The sequence below is a fragment of the Spermophilus citellus genome (assembly GCF_964194105.1).
Source record: "Spermophilus citellus genome assembly, chromosome: X".
NCBI lineage: Eukaryota > Metazoa > Chordata > Mammalia > Rodentia > Sciuridae > Spermophilus > Spermophilus citellus.
In genome coordinates, this window is record NC_138190.1 from 34,978,878 (window position 1) to 34,996,454 (window position 17,577).

General features: G+C 36.2%; 2 protein-coding genes across 10 annotated transcripts in view; one reads left to right on the forward strand and one right to left on the reverse strand.

Annotated features, from left to right (window-relative positions):
- The window catches only part of NYX (nyctalopin), a gene marked incomplete at its 5' end in the record, with an annotated part of 73,881 nt that extends 67,354 nt beyond the window's left edge, over nucleotides 1-6,527 (forward strand). Inside the window, one exon of the mRNA XM_081276364.1 lies at nucleotides 6,416-6,527. Coding sequence (XP_081132490.1) covers nucleotides 6,416-6,452 — 37 coding nt within the window. The 3' untranslated portion in view covers nucleotides 6,453-6,527. The remainder of the gene's footprint in view (nucleotides 1-6,415) is intronic.
- The window catches only part of CASK (calcium/calmodulin dependent serine protein kinase), a 385,036-nt gene that overhangs the window by 23,249 nt on the left and 344,210 nt on the right, over nucleotides 1-17,577 (reverse strand). For 4 of the 9 annotated variants that reach the window (XM_081276355.1, XM_081276350.1, XM_081276353.1 and 1 more), the window contains exons 16-21: nucleotides 17,440-17,525; nucleotides 16,344-16,412; nucleotides 13,697-13,765; nucleotides 12,240-12,275; nucleotides 10,444-10,640; nucleotides 2,316-2,431 (exon numbers count right to left, since the gene is read on the reverse strand). In XM_081276355.1, coding sequence (XP_081132481.1) covers nucleotides 2,316-2,431; nucleotides 10,444-10,640; nucleotides 12,240-12,275; nucleotides 13,697-13,765; nucleotides 16,344-16,412; nucleotides 17,440-17,525 — 573 coding nt within the window. The remainder of the gene's footprint in view (nucleotides 1-2,315; nucleotides 2,432-10,443; nucleotides 10,641-12,239; nucleotides 12,276-13,696; nucleotides 13,766-16,343; nucleotides 16,413-17,439; nucleotides 17,526-17,577) is intronic. The other 5 variants (XM_081276357.1, XM_081276354.1, XM_081276352.1 and 2 more) reach the window with 2 other exon arrangements.

Below are 17,577 nucleotides of genomic sequence, written 5' to 3' on the forward strand. Positions count from 1 at the left end.
GTACTAAGCTTCCTTAAATGATACCCATCTGGCGGGCCACGTGGTGAAAGAACACTGAATTTGAGAATTAGAAAAAGATTGTCTTGATTGATTAGCTGAATTCCCTTGTTTGTTTTTTGGTACTGGGGAATGAACCTGGAGGGGCGTTCAACCACTGAGCCACACCCCCAGCCATTTTTTTTTTTTGTAGTTGAACACAATACTTTTTTTAAAAAAATATTTATTTTTTTTATGTGGTGCTGAGGATTGAACCCAGAGCCTCGCATGTGCTAGGTTAGTGCTCTACCGCTGAGACACAACCCCAGCCCCCACCCCAGCCATTTTTTAAAAAAAATATCTTATCTAGAGACAGGGTCTCACTGAATTGCCGAGGCTGGCCTTGAACTCCTGATCCTCCTGCCTCAGCCTCCCCAGCTGCTGGGATTATAAGCATAAGTGATTTGCCTGAGTCCCATGGTTACTCAGGTGTGCTGATTTCTGGTCCTATCTCAGGCTGCCTATTAAGCTTACACATGTATTTGCAGGACCAGTGTGCTCCATCAGTTAGGAATCAGAGAATTAAGACAACAAGAAGAGACTAGTGATGTCCCGGTGCTCAAAGAACAGAAAAAGTGAACCACAGAAAATACTGGCTGCCAGATTGGATGCTGATTCTCTGGCAAAATTCTTTAATGCATGATTGATTGGGTTAATTCTTTATCATCATTTAGAAAGATCTAGTTTTTCAATGGACTTACTTATCTTTCCTCATAGCTGAATTAAAGAATATTGGCAAATTGAACACTCATGTCTATGGGCCCTCCATTAGTACAGTATAAAACTAATAATGCACTGACAGCCTTAACCAGCCATTTCTTTGTTGTTTTCTAGGTTTAAATTAATTTCAATGCCATCTATGTCTATGTGTCGTTTAATATTTAAATTTTTCAAATTAAGATAATTGGCAAAAAACTGCTGACATCTTAGGTTGAGCAACACTCTGCTGATACTGCATTGCATTTTTTCAAAGCATACTACTTGAGAATTTGCAATTAATAGTGGCTAGACTGCATTTAACTAGTCTGCTTTAAGTATTTCTTCTCTTTATAAAACAAAACAAAAAGTCATTATGAGAGGAGTGCTCTGTAGTAGTATATAATCAGAAATAAAAGATACATTTTATCAGAAATAAAAATGTGGTACAATGTAATTAATCCGGAAAGAAGGACTTCCCTTATAACACTACCATTTGAACTTAAAACTATGTGGCCACTCACATTCATATTGTACCATACAGCATTTCAAAATGTTTATTTTAATTTCTGATTCAGAAATGAAAATTGAGAATTCTTAAATATTTTTTCCTAGTGAATGTTAGAACATTCTACAGAGAAAGAAGCTTTTCATATTTGTCCAATTAATTATATTATGTTGTTGGATTGAGTATGTGTGTTTGGATTTGCTTGATGTTTTTGGGTCACATTTGATTTTTGGAGTTCTTTCTGAAACCTTGGGAACCCATCTAATGCCAGTGTCAGGGCTCTTAATTCCTCAGAAAAAGTTCCTTACAAAAGGAGTCATTTTAAGGAATCACTGAAAATAACTGTATCATTATGTATTTTCTTTTCACTTAAGCTACATCCTACGAGTCTTCTGGGCATTCTCTTGCAATAACAGATCATGCTTTCTTGGTATTCATTTCAGTTTTTAACAAAACAAGTGAACATTTTGACTTACGTTGCACACAAGCTTCCATATAGACAAACAAACTATGAAGGGAAGGCCAAGATAAAATGTCTTTGATTTTTTGGGAGCTTGGAAACGCCATGAAGGAGAAGACTACTCACAGAAACGGACTAAACCAAGTTAGTACCAATGTCATCTGCGCCCTTTCAAACCAAGCACTGAACCTTTTGCAGCACAGCTTGTGCATGCACCTTTGCCCTTAGATATCTGTCATGGGGCCATGTCCAAGCACCAGGGAGGAAGCCAAGACGGAGGGTTATTTGCTCAAGGTCAAGGGAGGTAAGAATCCTGGGGTCTTGGTAAACTCTCAAGCTCCCATTTCTCAGGGGAGGACTTAACTTGTTGACATCCCCGAATACAGTATTTCCCAATAGCATTTCTATCCAATAAAGTACAGCTTTGTAAAATATATTGTTAATCACCAATATATTAATCGGAGGCAGAGTTTTCTTCATGGTTTTGCAAGTTGGTGACAGTCTCACAGGGTGGAATGTTTTGGATAAACTCTGAAGACCAAATGGAAATGTTACATCTACATTGGTCTTGGAGATGTTTAACCCAGCCTCAGGAACCGATGTACTTTTCCCTACCTGCATTGTGCTTTGCCAAATATTTATCTTTGTACTGCTTCTTTTTCTTGCCAAACCAAGTACAGCTGGCCTGCTGCTCCTGTTTGGTCTTCTCCATTGCAATGCAAGCTACTCGCCTAGTACACAAAGGAGGGGGAAAAACCCACCAAAATTAATGTATACATTAATATATATTAATGTATAAAAGAGAAAGATGATTCATTTGAAGAGTTTACATGAAAAAGCATGAACACACTCATTGCAGTCTTTCAAATCACTCACAAAAGACTGCTTTTTGGTTTGCATGATGATTCCTTAGAAATGTTTAAACAGCATAGGCTTATGTTAAAATGGCATTGCATTTCTTGAACATACATCACTGATAACACAGATCAGAAACTTAAACTTGTGGCTATGAGAATGATCATGGGATTTTGAGTAGAGACAGGCCTCTTTTGAATCCTGGCTTTGCCACTCATTAGCTGGTATTGAGTACTTAGTGTTAGGCACTTTTCTAGGAATTTTACATATATTAACTCAATCTTTCTAATGACAAACAGAATTGTGTCACCATTCTACAGATGAAGAGATATTGAAGGATTGAGAGGCTAAGCAATTTGCCCGAAATTACACAGCTAGATTGTAACTTTACTTCACATCCTGTCAAAGTAGGGAGAGTCTGGCACCCAAGCCCATGACCTCAGCCAGAACATTCTATCAGTAAGGTCTTTAATCTCTTGGAGTCTCTCAGAGGCTGTTATAAAGAATTAGAAGACAAAAGGTAAATGTCCCTACCTCAGTGCCAGGCACACAGTAGATGTTTAGTAAATAGTATTACTACTACATGACAATTCTTTTTTTTCTTTTTGCAGTACCAGGGACTGAACCTAGGAGTGCTGTACCACTGATCTACATCCCCAGACCCTTTTATTTTTTATTTTAAGACAGGGTCTGGCTAAGATGCTTAGGGCCTTGCTAAGTTGCTGATGCTGGCTTTTAAACTTGTGATCCTCCTGCCTCAGTCTCCCAAGTGAAGTCCCTGGGATTACAGGTATGCATAATTGAGCCCAGCCTGCATGACCAGGCTTAGTCCAAGATAGAAAAAAAAGTGTTATAATTAAATTGTTATAATTATAAGCAGAAAATTATAATTTTGGTTTACTTGATTATAGTATGCAGCATTGGTAACATAGGCTTAGGTTTAGTCTATGCAGATACTTGCCTTTTTTTTTTAGGATGTTGCCATAGATTTTACTCTCTTAATGATTTTACTTATGGATCAATCAGGAGTCCCTGAATGAGTTATATATAAGGAAAATCCAAAATCACTATCAGAATGCCATATGGTACTATTGTAAATGTGATGTTATTTTCCAGTGGGGTTGTACTGATGTACACTCCCACCAGCAGTGTATGAGAGTTCCTACTGTTCTACTTCCTTGGAAATATTTGGTATTATTAGTCTTTAATTCTATCATCATGGTGGATAAGCAATATAATACCACTGTGTTTTAGTTTACATATATCTGATTAGTAACGAGACTTAGCACCCCTGGATTTCTTCTTTTGTAAAGTGTCTGCTTAAATGTCTTGATTATTTTCCTGATTTGGATATTATACCTTTGTTAGTTCTACGCATTGCAGATACCTTCTTCTACTCTATGGATTGCTTATTTTTTTATGGTATCTTCTAATGAACACATATTATTAGCTTTAATTTAGTTAAATGTATCAATCTTTCCTTTAATGAGAAGTATTTTTGATATTTTAAGAAATCCTTCCTAGTCTTTGAAGATATTTTCCAATATTACCCTCTCAAAGTTTATAGTTTTATTTTTCATGATTTGGTTTTTAATGTAAAGGAACTGAGTTTTGCTGTTTATGTGAAGTAGGGGTCTAGTTTCTTTCTTCTTTTTCTCCCTAACAGATACCCAATTATCCCAGCACAACTTACTGAAAAGTCTGTCCATTTCAGACTGCTTTGCAATGCTATTTCTGTCATATATCAAGTGCCCATTTGTGTATGGGAGTGTTTGGGGGTTCTATATTCTTTTCATCTGGTCTATTGGAGCATCCTTAAATTTACACTGGATTGTATTTAAATTTTATTTTTGTACCAGGGATTAAACCCAAGGGTGCTTAAACACTGAGCCATATCCTTGGCCCTTTTTATTTTTATTTTGAGACAGAGTCTCACTAAGTTGCTTAGGGCCTTGCTAAGTCGCTGAAGCTGGCTTTGAACTTGGATCCTTCTGCCTCAGCCTCCTGAGCCGCTGAGATTACAGGCGTGCACCACCATGCCCCACAATACCTGATTATCTTAACTACTAAAGCTTTATAAGTAGTCTTAGAATCTAATGGAGCAAGACATCCTTACTCATTCTTCAAGAACATCTTGGTTACTCCTTAACAAATGTATTTCCATGTAAACTTTAAAAGTTAGATTGTCAATTTCAAAACTGTTGGGATTTTGGCTGAGGTTGCACTGAATCCATAAAATCAATATGGGAGGAATAGATTTTCTACAATATTGAATCTTTCAGTTCATGAACACAATATGTCTTTCTGTTTTCCTTAATGTTTCAATACATTTTATAATTTTTTTCTATAAATTTCTCGAATACCTTTGTCAGATTTGTTTCCAGGTTTACTGATTTAAACAAACAAACAAGGCATTGTAAATGGTATTTAAAAACTACTTTGTAATGATGAAAATTTCAAACACATATGAGAATATAATGAAATGAACCTCAGATACATACAGTACAACTTCAACAATTATTACTCATAACTTATTTGATTTTTTAAATTTTATCTCTGTGATATCTTAAGTATGCTCCTTTACCATTTTCATTTCTTGCGAATGGGTAACTAATCTAGAGACTTAATCAGATTCAGGGTCAATTTTTTTTAGAGCATCATGGTGTTGCAGGTGGTATTATATATGGGATCATTTAAAAGTTTTACTTTCTGTTTGTGACTGGTAAATAGAAGTGGAATTGATTTTTAAATTTTAAGTGTTTTTATTAGTTAATTATATACAACAATGGGGTTTATTTTGACATATTCATAGATGCATGCAACATAATTTGCTCCATTTTAATCCTTAGTACTTACTCTTTCCCTCCCAGCCTCCCTCCCCATGATCCCCCCTTTAAACTACTCTACTGGACTTCTACTTATTTATTTATTTTAAAGTTAGTGTATTATAGTTATACATTAAAGTGAAACTTACTGTGATATATTCATACATGTACATGACATAATTTGGTCAGTTTTATTTCACAGTTCCTTCCTAGAATCAATTTTTAAAATATTGATTTTGTATCAGCAAACTTGCTGAACTGTCTCATATTAATTCTAATTGTTTATCTATAGATTCCTTTGACTTTCTATGAATCACAAGATCTGCAAAATTTTTCCTTTTCCAATAATGTTTATTGTGGATTTCCTGTAGATGTCCTATATCAGGTTAAGGAGGTCCCCTTGAATTCATGGTTTGTGGGAGTTTTAATCAGGATTGAGTGTTGAATTTTATCAAAAATTTTTTCTCTATCTATTGATATGACCACATGGATTCTTTTCTTTAGTCTGTCAATAGGTGGATCAGGCTGATTGGTTTTCAAATGTCAAAACAGCCATTTACTCCCAGTATAAATTCCACTGGGTCATGATGCTTTGTCCTTTTTATATATTGCTGGACTCAACTTGCTAATATTTTGTTGAGAACTGTATGTGTGTTCATGTTGAATACTGGTATTCTTTCTTTCTGTACTGGGGATTAAACTCAGGGGTGCTTTATCACTGAGCAACATACGTAGCCCTTTTTTTTTGAGACAGGGTCTCACTAAGTTGCTTAGAGACTTGTTTAGTTTCTGAGGCTGGTTTTGAACTTGTGATCCTCCTGCCCTCAGCCTCCTGGGCTGCATAGGTCTGTGCCACCACGCCTGGCTGGGATGTAGTTTTTTTGAACTGCCTTTATTTAATTTTGGTTTTGGGGTAATAATAGCATCATAAAATGAGTTGGGAGGTATTCTTCTCTATTTTCTTAAAGATATTTTTCTCCATGCCTCTTAGCCTTTCTTGTTCACTGAGGTTTTTATTTATTTTTGTTTAGGGAGAAGACATTTACTGGGAAACACTGTGACCTATCAGTGATAGCATCACAGCCAATCTCCACATACTACCTTTGTGGCATACAGAGGAGGCTGATAAGATCTTCACTTTGGAGATTCTTCTGGCTCAAGTCAAAATATACAATAGTCTCAATTAATTATAGCTTCTCTGAGGCACAAGGTTATTGGAAACATGAACAGAATTAAGGATTTTTTTGACAAGTTAAAAAAAGACAACCCTTGACCTTGTGAAGCCTATGTTATCAAGTACACAGTATCTTACAATAACAAGTTCCCAGTAAAAGTTGTTGGTGTGGTCATGTGTGGTATGATAGAGGAATGAAAGTGACTTTTTACCAGCCACTCAGGAAACCAATGGCAATTCTTTAGCTCAATCAGTGCACAGAAACTGTGTTAGGGTTAAGGTCAACGTGGAGGGAAATTTCAAATATAACTTTGTGACTGATGTCAACTTTATTATCAGAATTAAAATCTCAGTGGCCACACACCTGTTAGAATGACTTTTAAAAGTTTCATATAGGGGAATGCCATTCAGAAAAAAAATATGTGATATACCTGTTAATTTTATTGGTACCTTTGTTCATAGGCAAGGGTAGAGATGACTGATTCAGAGACCCAAACATACTAAAGACCTAGATTGATGTGACTACAGCAGGACATTTGGGTCAAAAAATTTTGATTTTTCATCTAGCAGATGTGAAAAATGTGACTTGGTAGCAATACATTTGAATAAAACTTCTAGGTCTGGCTGATGATATTGTTTCAAATCTTTCTGGTAAGTATTTCATGCATACTGACATTTTAGAGCCCAATTCCCTTTCTCAATAGAGGGAAGCTGCTTTTTCTCTTGAGCCACTCAAGAATGGCTTCCTGTATCCCCTAAAGTCCTAATCAGATCTTAAGGGACATACCATCCAGTGGGTTTTTTCCTCATCATCCTGGTCAGAGTTCCTATCTCCTTCCTATTAAATTTTACAACTTTAATTTAGTTCATTAATTTTTCAAAACTGAACATATTTAAAATGGACAATTTCATCAGTTTTTGATGTTATGTATAGATCCCATGAAACCATCATTGCAATCAAGATGAACATTTTCATTACCCCTGGAATTGTGGCAGGCTCCTCTGAAATCCCTTCTTCTCTCCATCCCCTCCCTATGTGCTAGGCAACCATTATTTCTATAGATTAGTTTACATTCTCCAAAAGGTTATGTAAATGGAATCATATAGAATGTCCTCTTTTTTGCCTGGATTCTTTTGCTCAGTAGAATACTTTTGAGTTTCATCCCTACTATTGTATCAATGGTTTATTCCTTTTTATACTGGGTGGCATTTCATTTGTACGACTGTGTCATCACTTTTTTAGCCATTCACGTGGTGGAACATTTTAAAGTCATTCTAATAGATGTGTGGTCCTGAGATTTTAATATTGTTACTATATACTCCACCCCCCTTGAAAGTTCTTTTGGTTCTTTTTCAAATATGTCATGTCATTTATATTTTTTCTGTTCCCTAGAGATGATTTTTTTCAAGCTCATTGTTGAATATTTTAAAACTTGGTAATGCTGATTTTAAAATATTTGTCTTCTAATTCAATATACCAAATGGGTTTGAGTTTGTCTTTACTGTCATTTCTTTTGGGTCTTGCTTGTTTCCTTGTGTGCTTGGTGATTTGGACTTGCCAGTCACTGCCCTGGAAAAAGTTAATGTAGGGTGTTAGGATGAAGTTGTGGGGTTAAGATGAAAGTGTTCTTTTTAAAGAGACTTTCTTTTTGTTTATATCAGATATGTGGGACTATTAATAAGGAAAATGGAAACTTCAAACCAAATACATGGCTTGGGTTTCCCTGGCTGTCCCAGACTAGATACACCTTGGTCTGAATTCATTCAAGGTGGACTGGTGGCCACAATTTTTTCAGGGGAGTTTGTTTCCTCTTTACTTTCGCCTTTTGCTTTGCTCAGTGATAAAGCAGCCATCTCTATAGTCCCCTGGTCAAAGAGGAGTAAGGCTCTGCTGTTTACTTTTAACTTGGAGGTATCACCTTTTATAGTCCTAATACTGTGGGGGAGGGTCTCTTAACAGATTCCTCAACTTGTTTAGGCTGCAGGGCTTAACCTTGGTCCTCTGGCAAAGAAGTGTTCAGTAAGGGCAAATGCCCCTCCTGGGAAAATGCACCAATTTGGGCATTTCAAATTTCTGCTTATCATTCTGATTAAAAGCTTTCATAGAAAAAATTGTTCACTGAGTTCTCTAGTACCTTTTCAACTATTCAGTGCGTTCAAGACCTTTTTAAAAAACATATTTTCTGCAGCACTTTTCATTTTTTTTTTCAGCAGGAAGATTAATCCAAATAACCTAGTCCACCATTATGGGAAAAAGGAAGCAAATCTGCTTTTTCCACTGACATTTCTCAGGATTCCTTCAGAGGACTCCAAGTTCTAGATATTAGTGGGACATGATTTTTTCAATAGATGATCTCATTAGGGAGAAGAGGTTTGGGATCTACATAATTATTTTTGATAAATGTTCATAATATATGGCAACACTCAGGAAAACATTTTGTAGAATGTAAATCTCTGTTAAAAGCATAACAGAAGCATCATCAAAGTGATTTAGAATCGCTTTCCTCTGGTTTATGCTAAACTGTTTCTTGAAGATCAGAGTGAAAGACAAGGCCAGATGGAAATAAGGCTGCTGCTTGTCTGGGCCCACGTATCCTCATGTGGAAAATGATGGCATCTGAAGTCCTCATCAGCTCCAGCATTCTAAATTTAAGGATATTTTTGGGAAACATGGGATAGCTGAAAGAGGCGAACAAGTAGAAGAGATTAACTAAGATAACTGAGAAAGCTCTCTCTTTTTTTTCCTACACTGGGGATTGATCCCAGGGCCTCACACATTCTAGGCAAGTGCTCTCCCATGAAGCCACATCCCTAGTCCTTTTTATTTTGAGATAGTGTCCAGCTAAATTACTGAGGCTGGCCTTGAACTCACAATACTTATGCTAAGCCTTCCAAGAAGCTGGGATTACAGAGGGGCATCACTGCACACAGTTGAGAAAGTTCTTAATTATTGAGAAAAATGGGTGAACAAGTAATTAAAAATGTCTATGCACTTTGGCTTCTTTTAACTGAGTTCAAAAAAATTTTTTTGTGCTTATGGTTGTTATTTTTTGTTACATGAAACAAAACCCAGACATTGGGTTATTTCTTTTGAACTAGATTTCTGGTAGAAATTGCCCAAGTACCAACAAACCCATGAACATTAAAAAAAAAATCATTTGCACAAACTAGAGCAATGATAGCAGAAACAGATTTTACTAAAATATAAACTGATCCATGTCTCTTCTCAGTTAAAACAGGGTCTGACAACCTTGTCTGACATTAGCCTGCTTTCAGAGCCTTCCTCCTTCCTTTCTTTGTTTGGTGCTGGGGATGAAACCCAGGGCCTTTTCCATGCCAGGCAAGTGCTCTATACCATACAGCCACATCCCTAGCTCATAAAAGGCATTTTTAAAGAATGGTAAGGCAAAGAAAGAAGCTTCTGGCTGCCTCTCTTCCAGCAGTAAACATTTTTATTTTTAAATGCCCTGAGTGAAAAAAAAAATGCCCGGGTGATACTGAATCAGGGCGTGTGGGGTGATACTGAATCAGGGCGTGTGGGTTGTTTGCTGGTGATGGGGCCCTGTGGGCATGAGAGAGGAGCAAGGAGGAGGTATATTTGTAAGAAAATGCCACTCTAAAGGAATTGCGACAGCTTATGAGAGTGGAGGGCTCTGCTGGTGTGATCCTGTGATCCCAGGCCTGTAACTCAACTGCTCTAGGCCTTCTTTTGCTTGTACATAAAACTGCCGTCTGCAGAGGACTCAGAATTCTTGGATGGCTGATTTTGGATTTTGTCTGGCTAGCAAAGCAAGGTATGTATCAAAGAGATTTTGCAATATGAAATAACATAAAGTTGAACACTGGAAGGGCAGGGTTTCATTTTTATCATAAAACAACAAAAGCATACCATTCCTGAAGTTCAGGAGAAGGGATGAGGCCTGCGGTTCCATTTTTGGAGTTTTCCAGTTTACCCTGCCACCAGTTGTGATCATCCTTACTAATAATTTGGATGATGTCACCAACTCTGAATCGAATGCCAGCTTCTTTGCAGGGGATGAGGTCATCCTTGGCTGGATCATATTCAAATTGTGCTCTTACATAGATCTATAAAATAGGAGTTTGTAAGAAAGGAGGCCATAGTGATGTGAAGGAAAACAATAAGCACTAATCTAATAACCACACACCAACACTTAAAGTACAAATAGGACAGAAGATGGGGAAAGCAAAAATGATGCATGGAAATACGACAAAAAAGACTTTTCTACACCACTATAAACAATGTACTGCCTTTGATGTGTAAGGGTTCAAAACTTTGCTGTTTTTATTTGGAAGGAGCATTTAAAATACTCATTAATTAAAATAAATACTTTTTACAGAATAGGTCTGTAATTACAGAGAAGCATGCTTATCACTTTTTAAACCTATAGGTGTTATATTGACGTCATGGATAAGTTGTCATGACAACATGGCAGCCTTTGAGTCATAAAGACTAGCAGTCAGGGTAAGTCTTAACCCTAAAGCAGCATATTATATAAAACTAGCAAGAACTTTGGGCTGGTGTCTTGAAAAACAAGGTGTACATGACAACTGGCAGTGGGTACACTGCTAATAAACTTAAATGTAACTCAAGCAATTTTTTAAAAAGTCAGTTAAAAAAGGATTTAGGCTTTATACTTGTGTTTTATTCTTCTGAGAGAATGAAAAATAAATTTGAACCCTAGTTTTGCCAACATAACACTTGGAATCGGCACAGAACTTCAGGATATGTCTAGTTCAAAGCTCTGAGTTTTAGGATATGAATTTACTTAGCAAAACATCCAAGGGTTATAATATGGCAGCATTTTATGATTTCTAAATGCTTTAAAATAAGGTACTATAAACTGATGTTACACAGTCTTAGGACTAAACTGTGGATGAATTTTATCAAGTGCTAATTTATGCAATTCTGAATTCAATTTGAATTATTTTTAACACCACATTTTAAGAAATAATTTCATAAAAAGTATCTCTTGAAATTAAATTTGAATATTAATGTTTAAGTCACTGTAAAACCAACCTGAAGGCTTTGGAACCATTGTATAATTTTTTTTCTGTTTATTTTTAGCAATCCAGCCTATAAAATTAACGAGTTTCTGTATTTGCACCTAAACCCGTATTTTAAAAGTGCTGGCAATCTGAAAGTTACTTGGTAGTGTTAGACAGCACTTAACTATTCATATTTAAACAAATGCAGGTATATTAGGATGTAAAGCCAGGATGTTTATCCTCTTTCTCTTATTTTTAACTGTAAATGGTTTTTAGGAATACACATGCAAATACAAAATGTTAAGAAAAAGCTTTCAACTTCAGAAAATTGTTTAAAAATGTTCATCAGCATGTATCTTTTGGTTATTTTTAGAATTTTATGGATTTTATAACCTTTAAAATTCTTTTCCACCCTAGAGCCAGCACATAAGACCCTTCAGGGCTGAAGTCAAAATTATCAGGTTGAAATTACAATAACCATCACAGCTACAAAGATGTGAGGAGCAAATCTTTATAGAGAATTAGTCACGTGTAATGTGTTAAAATGAAATGGTACAAGCTCTCAACGCTCAAATGTTATGGTCCAAAATGCAGACATTATGGGATGGAAAGGGTTAATAAAGGATTGGCTATTAGCAGCTCAGTTTAGAGAAGTTTCTATAGAGGATATCTATTCACCTGTCGTCCTTTTGGTTGGGTAGTTGATGGCAAGTCCTGCAGAATAAAGCCAACCCAGGAGAAAAATTTTCATTTACTTGTCAAGAGCACAAGGTAATTTGTGTGTTCTGTTACAATATGGTTAAAAAATGAGCTAGATTTAAGTTGTAAAGAGATCATATACATTATTTCAGTTCTCAGAAATGTTGAGTTATCAAAAAATCAAACCCAGGCCATTTAGCAGCAAGCTGAAGAAAGCAGGTAAGTTGAAGCAGAGAGAAAATGTGTTCTTAAGAACCAACTCAGCATCTTCAACACAAAAGCCACTGCAAGTGAAATAGCCTATATATATATTTTTTAAAAACCACCCCAAACTAAAAAGAGCTATTGCCCTTTTCAACTTAGTCACTGCAACCATTTAGATTTAGAAAAATTCAATGACTATATGGATTTCCACCATCTTAAAAGCATTCAACATTAAGTGTTATAAATGAGTTCCTTTGGTAGCCTATTTTAAAGTTGGAAATAAAGTCATGGACAATTTTCTTCCAGAATTTCGGTTATTGACATACTTAGAATATCATTCCATTTGAGATGATTTTGAAATTATTTACAATTTTCCTTGGCAAAAAGTTGATATATTATTTACAGGCAAGTTAAATATCAGTTAAAAATACTGCTGCATTCTCAGAACTATTTGATAATTTCAACTGGGTGACAGCAGCATCAGCAACTTAGAGAAGATTTGGTTACCCCAAAAGATTGCAAAAGATTGTAAGTGCTTCTGCTTATTTAAGTAAATTAAGAACAATTCTTTCTGTATTCCAAAATGGATGGTTTGGAAAAAATGGAAAATTTCCATGTTCAAGTCAAATATAAAGTACTTTGTGTTAAAGATGTGATAACAGCGTGGCTTAAGTGCAGTTTGAAGCCAGTTCCTTTTGCTTTTCATATTCAGGCAAGGCTTATAATTCACAAAATATGTGCACGTACCACAATAACAGAGGGCACACCAATTCGTAAACTTAGATAGCGGAAACTAAACATGTTGCTGATATACCTCAGAATGGAAAACTACAAAGCCCGAGAACACCCAAATGCCTCCTCTGCAAAATTCTTACATTTCTTTATCTTTTCTCAAATTAAAAAAAATATTAGAAATTTAAACAAATCTCCACTTAGATCCTTTGCATAGATTTGTGAAAAGTCACACATCCTGGTAGGGTGGCATAGAGATATTTCAGAATGACCACAGCAGTCTTGAGCTACATTTCTTCAAATGTAATGAATGCATGGGATTTTTAAGGAAAAGGAAATGTTTAAAAAGATTTTCCAGGAGTAAACTGCATTGTAGCTGTAGTAGCCTTGTATATCCGCAGGAGACAATATTTCCACTGAACACATGTAACTAGAACACTCATGGCAGGTGAGCACCAACAAAATTGTCACACTTTGCTGTGTGGAGCTAGAGTTCTTACCGAAACAGAATTGTTAGTGCTGCTATGACCATTAGCAGGGGACTGTCTGGAAGTGGAGGGGGAATCTCTCTGAAATAAGACACAAGGTTCATTAACAGCACAGAAACACAGAGAAATTTACATTAATAGTTACAACCACAGTCTGACAACCATTTCCTTTGAGGTTTGAGCTATAAAGCTGTCATACTGACTTACTTGCATGATTTCATAGAAGTATGAACGAAATTTTTGCAGTTTGGAGAGTCACATATTGTAAGTGACGACTTACAGTACATGAATCAATCATTTCTTTTCTGTCTACTTCATTCTAAAATCTTTGCTTTCTTTTAATGAGACCCGGCAGAGTGATGCAATGTTAAAACCCTACCATGTATCATGAGATGACAAATATTACTATGAAATTGTTGTGCTGAAGATTCCAACTGCCTGATTTTTATTAAAGATTAGGTTTGAAAGGTCACTGATAGTTGGTAGGTACCTCAGTGTCAAGAATTACTGAACAACTCATGTTGTAATCACCTTAGTATCTTTCCAGAATAATTATTACTGATCAGGGCAAAAGATATACACCCAAGAAGAACTCTTTTGCTTTGTATCATTTTAGCAGACTGATTAAAACAATGATCTGGAGCCTATATCAATGTTCTACATCTGGCCAAGATTCTAGAAGCCACAGCTGCTCTTCCATACTCCTTGCCTGCATGCTCTCTGCTATTCAACACAGTCAAAATCCTTTCCTTCCCTTAGTGTCCAAATGAACTTTCATAAGAACAAGAATTGGAAGAAAATATATACTTCTAAATTTTTTGGATTAGTAGAGTTCTTCTTAGCCTTTGACGTGTGTATTTTGGCTCAAAAGACATTTGTTTTTCTCCTAGAAGATTTGAAGAAAACATTTTAGCTTTAAAGGGAATCGGATCCTTTAGGGGGACATTCTCAAATATTAGTGAGTAGGCTGGTCTGTAGGTGCCACCCTTAGAGACTCAATTCAGCAGGGGCAGGGGGAGGGGCAGGGTCTACTTCTTTTACTAAAGGCCTGGGAGATAGGTGGCCCCAAAGCCTTTCTTTAGGAAGTTTTGTCCTGAATGGGAAGAGTCCTGTTGCTTGCTTGAAGGCTGTATAACCACAGGAGGGGCAAAAAAGTTGGGGTGGGGCTAGGAGAGGAGTATCATTATTTTCTTTATTATTCAAAGGTAAAGAAGGTGAGAGGGAGTTTCTCCTTACTCAAGAGCATAGAATTTTCATGTATAATTACTGGTTGCATCCCCAAAACTAGTTCAACCACTTAAAAAAAGACAAACTTATGTTACATTAATAACTTATAATATATCTTCGGGTTAGTTAGCTTTAAAAATCAATTATATTTACTAAATTTATTCAACAGATGAGAAATGGTGTCAGGAACCCCTGGGATTTTAGACTATTAAAATTATTAACATAAAATGTACATGTGATATTCCCTCTTTCTGGGCAAGGTTTGTGCTTTAGATAACAAATTTCAATACTCTGAAGTCTCGAGTAGAAGCAGTTCTGCATTTTCTTTTGTAATCTACCGTTAATTGAAGTTCCCTAAGTAGCCACCAAGAGGAGCTCAAGACCCAATATAATGGACACCCCAACTGTCATGGCTCACTAAAAATATGCTTGACAAAACTACAAATTCTTATGCATGCCTTGCAAAGGTTTGGAAAAAAAGGCTCTAATTTTTTGTGAAACCAATAGCATCAACTAGAGTCTGGAAGAAGTATTAAAATTTCTCCCTCAAATTCTTCTAAATACAAGTCCAAGAAATTGCCCACCAGCCTTCAAAAATTAACTTTAGATAATGTGTACCTCATGTAGATGTACACATACTTGGAAGATGCACATGAAAGAGCAAGCTTAATATATAATACCCCAGTGGAATGATACCAAAGAATGATACTGTCTATGCCAGTTTAAATCTCCAACTAGAAAAGGAAGAAATTTTGGAATCTTACTTAATAACCAACATAAACCTGAATAATATAGTTGGAAGAACTACAATTTCTATAGGATCAACCCTATTTTAAGAAAGAAACTTTGGGGTTGGTTACTCTAGAAAACTTACTTGCATACAAATTACTTAACATTCCAAATAGAAACAATATTACACGAGGTTGCAAGAGCCTCTATCCCTGTAGCCAAGTCAGTTACCACTGCAGCATCTATCTTGAGACCTGTCACAACTATTTGAACAACTCTATCTCAACAGAACTATAATATTTCTCAGATTCTTGGAAAGAAGAACTATCTCTGATTTCTTAACAAGGGAAGTGAATGTACTTCCTGGAAATATTACTGCAATTATGATCTTTCTTATTTTTTTCCCCAGAGACTCCATTTTTTTTTTTCTTTATCAGGTCTTATGTCATTCTTTGCAGCTTCTCTATATTTGGCTTAGATTTCAGCCTGCAAAAAGTTCAAGTGCTGAGGAGATCCACATGAAAGCAGGGCTGTGTAGGTGGATGGGAACTCCTTTGTTCCGTTATCTTTGTTGTAAAATTGGTGTGCAGTGATCTAACAGCACAGGCAGAAACAATTTCCCAGAAAGCAAAAACATTCAGCCATCAGCAGACAGTTAGTTAGGAACTCAGAGGAGATGGGGGTGGTTTGTCAGAGTCATTACCTCACAGGACGAAGACTGAGTGCGGTAGCTTGGCACGATCTTGAAGGTAATACTCCCCCGCATTTCCCTCTGGAGGGACAAAAGGAGAGTTCTCTTACCGTAAATGTTGCACACCAAAACACAGAAGAAACCACTCAAAACATGTGGGAGCAATTAGCACGAGCCACCTGTCAGCACACAGCCCTAAAATGAAACCTAATTATAAAACCATGGGCTGTTTGAGTTTATAGTAGAAGTTTCTGGAAAAAGCCTTGCAAAGTCAAGGCTAATTGCTCTGAATCTAGCCCTGGTCTCACAGATATCTGACGATCACATCTTTTTATAGACATGAATACAAAACACTCTAAATGACATAATTTTCAAAAGTGACTCAAAATTGAACTAAACTAAGAATGACATAAAAATCCACTTGGTATATTATCTGTGGTGGAATACTCCAGAATATTTGCCTTTGACTTTATTAATTTTGGCTTTTTTATTGTAATGAATCTGCAGTGCTTATTTCATACTTAACAGGTACTCATGACATGGGGAGCTGCTACACTGCGGTAGGAAGAGGGACTAGAAGTCCAAAATCTCTCCTTCTGCTCACTATGACAATGAATATAGGCAAGAGCCATTCGGCTTCTTCTTCTTTTAACCCAAAGTCTAATCTGAGCATAGATTTTGGATAAGTACAGTCAAAATGCCTGGTCTACAGTGACTTTCCTCCCCTTTGTGCCCCAGAGAAATCCACTCAGCTAAACAGGAAAGAGGTTTTTGACATTGCTTATGTCAGGAGAGTTGAGATCAGTGAGAAGCCAGTTCACATGAATACACACTGGAAAGTTTTTTTTTTTTTTTTTAAATATCTGCTTGTAAGAAGTGTATAAAGGATAAAAGCAGAGTGTTATAGCCCACATGCTAAAGGCAGGCAAAATGTTTCCAAATTCGATTACATTTATTTTCCTAGTTGTTATTTTTTATGAATGTTGGAAAAGCTCACATAAATGACAGGCCCAGAAATACTGTGATTATGAAGCAATACCCATTTCTTGTGTATTAAATAACAGATAATGAACTAAAAGTCTTAGGAAAAGGAAACTCATTTACTTACAAGCATTTTTTGCAGCTGTTCCACTGTTTGGTTAGCCACACTGATGCCATTGATTTCCCGAATTTCATCACCAACATGAAGTGTACCTAAAAGAGTCCACAAAATTACAAATGTGAAATGATATATGATTTTTTTTCT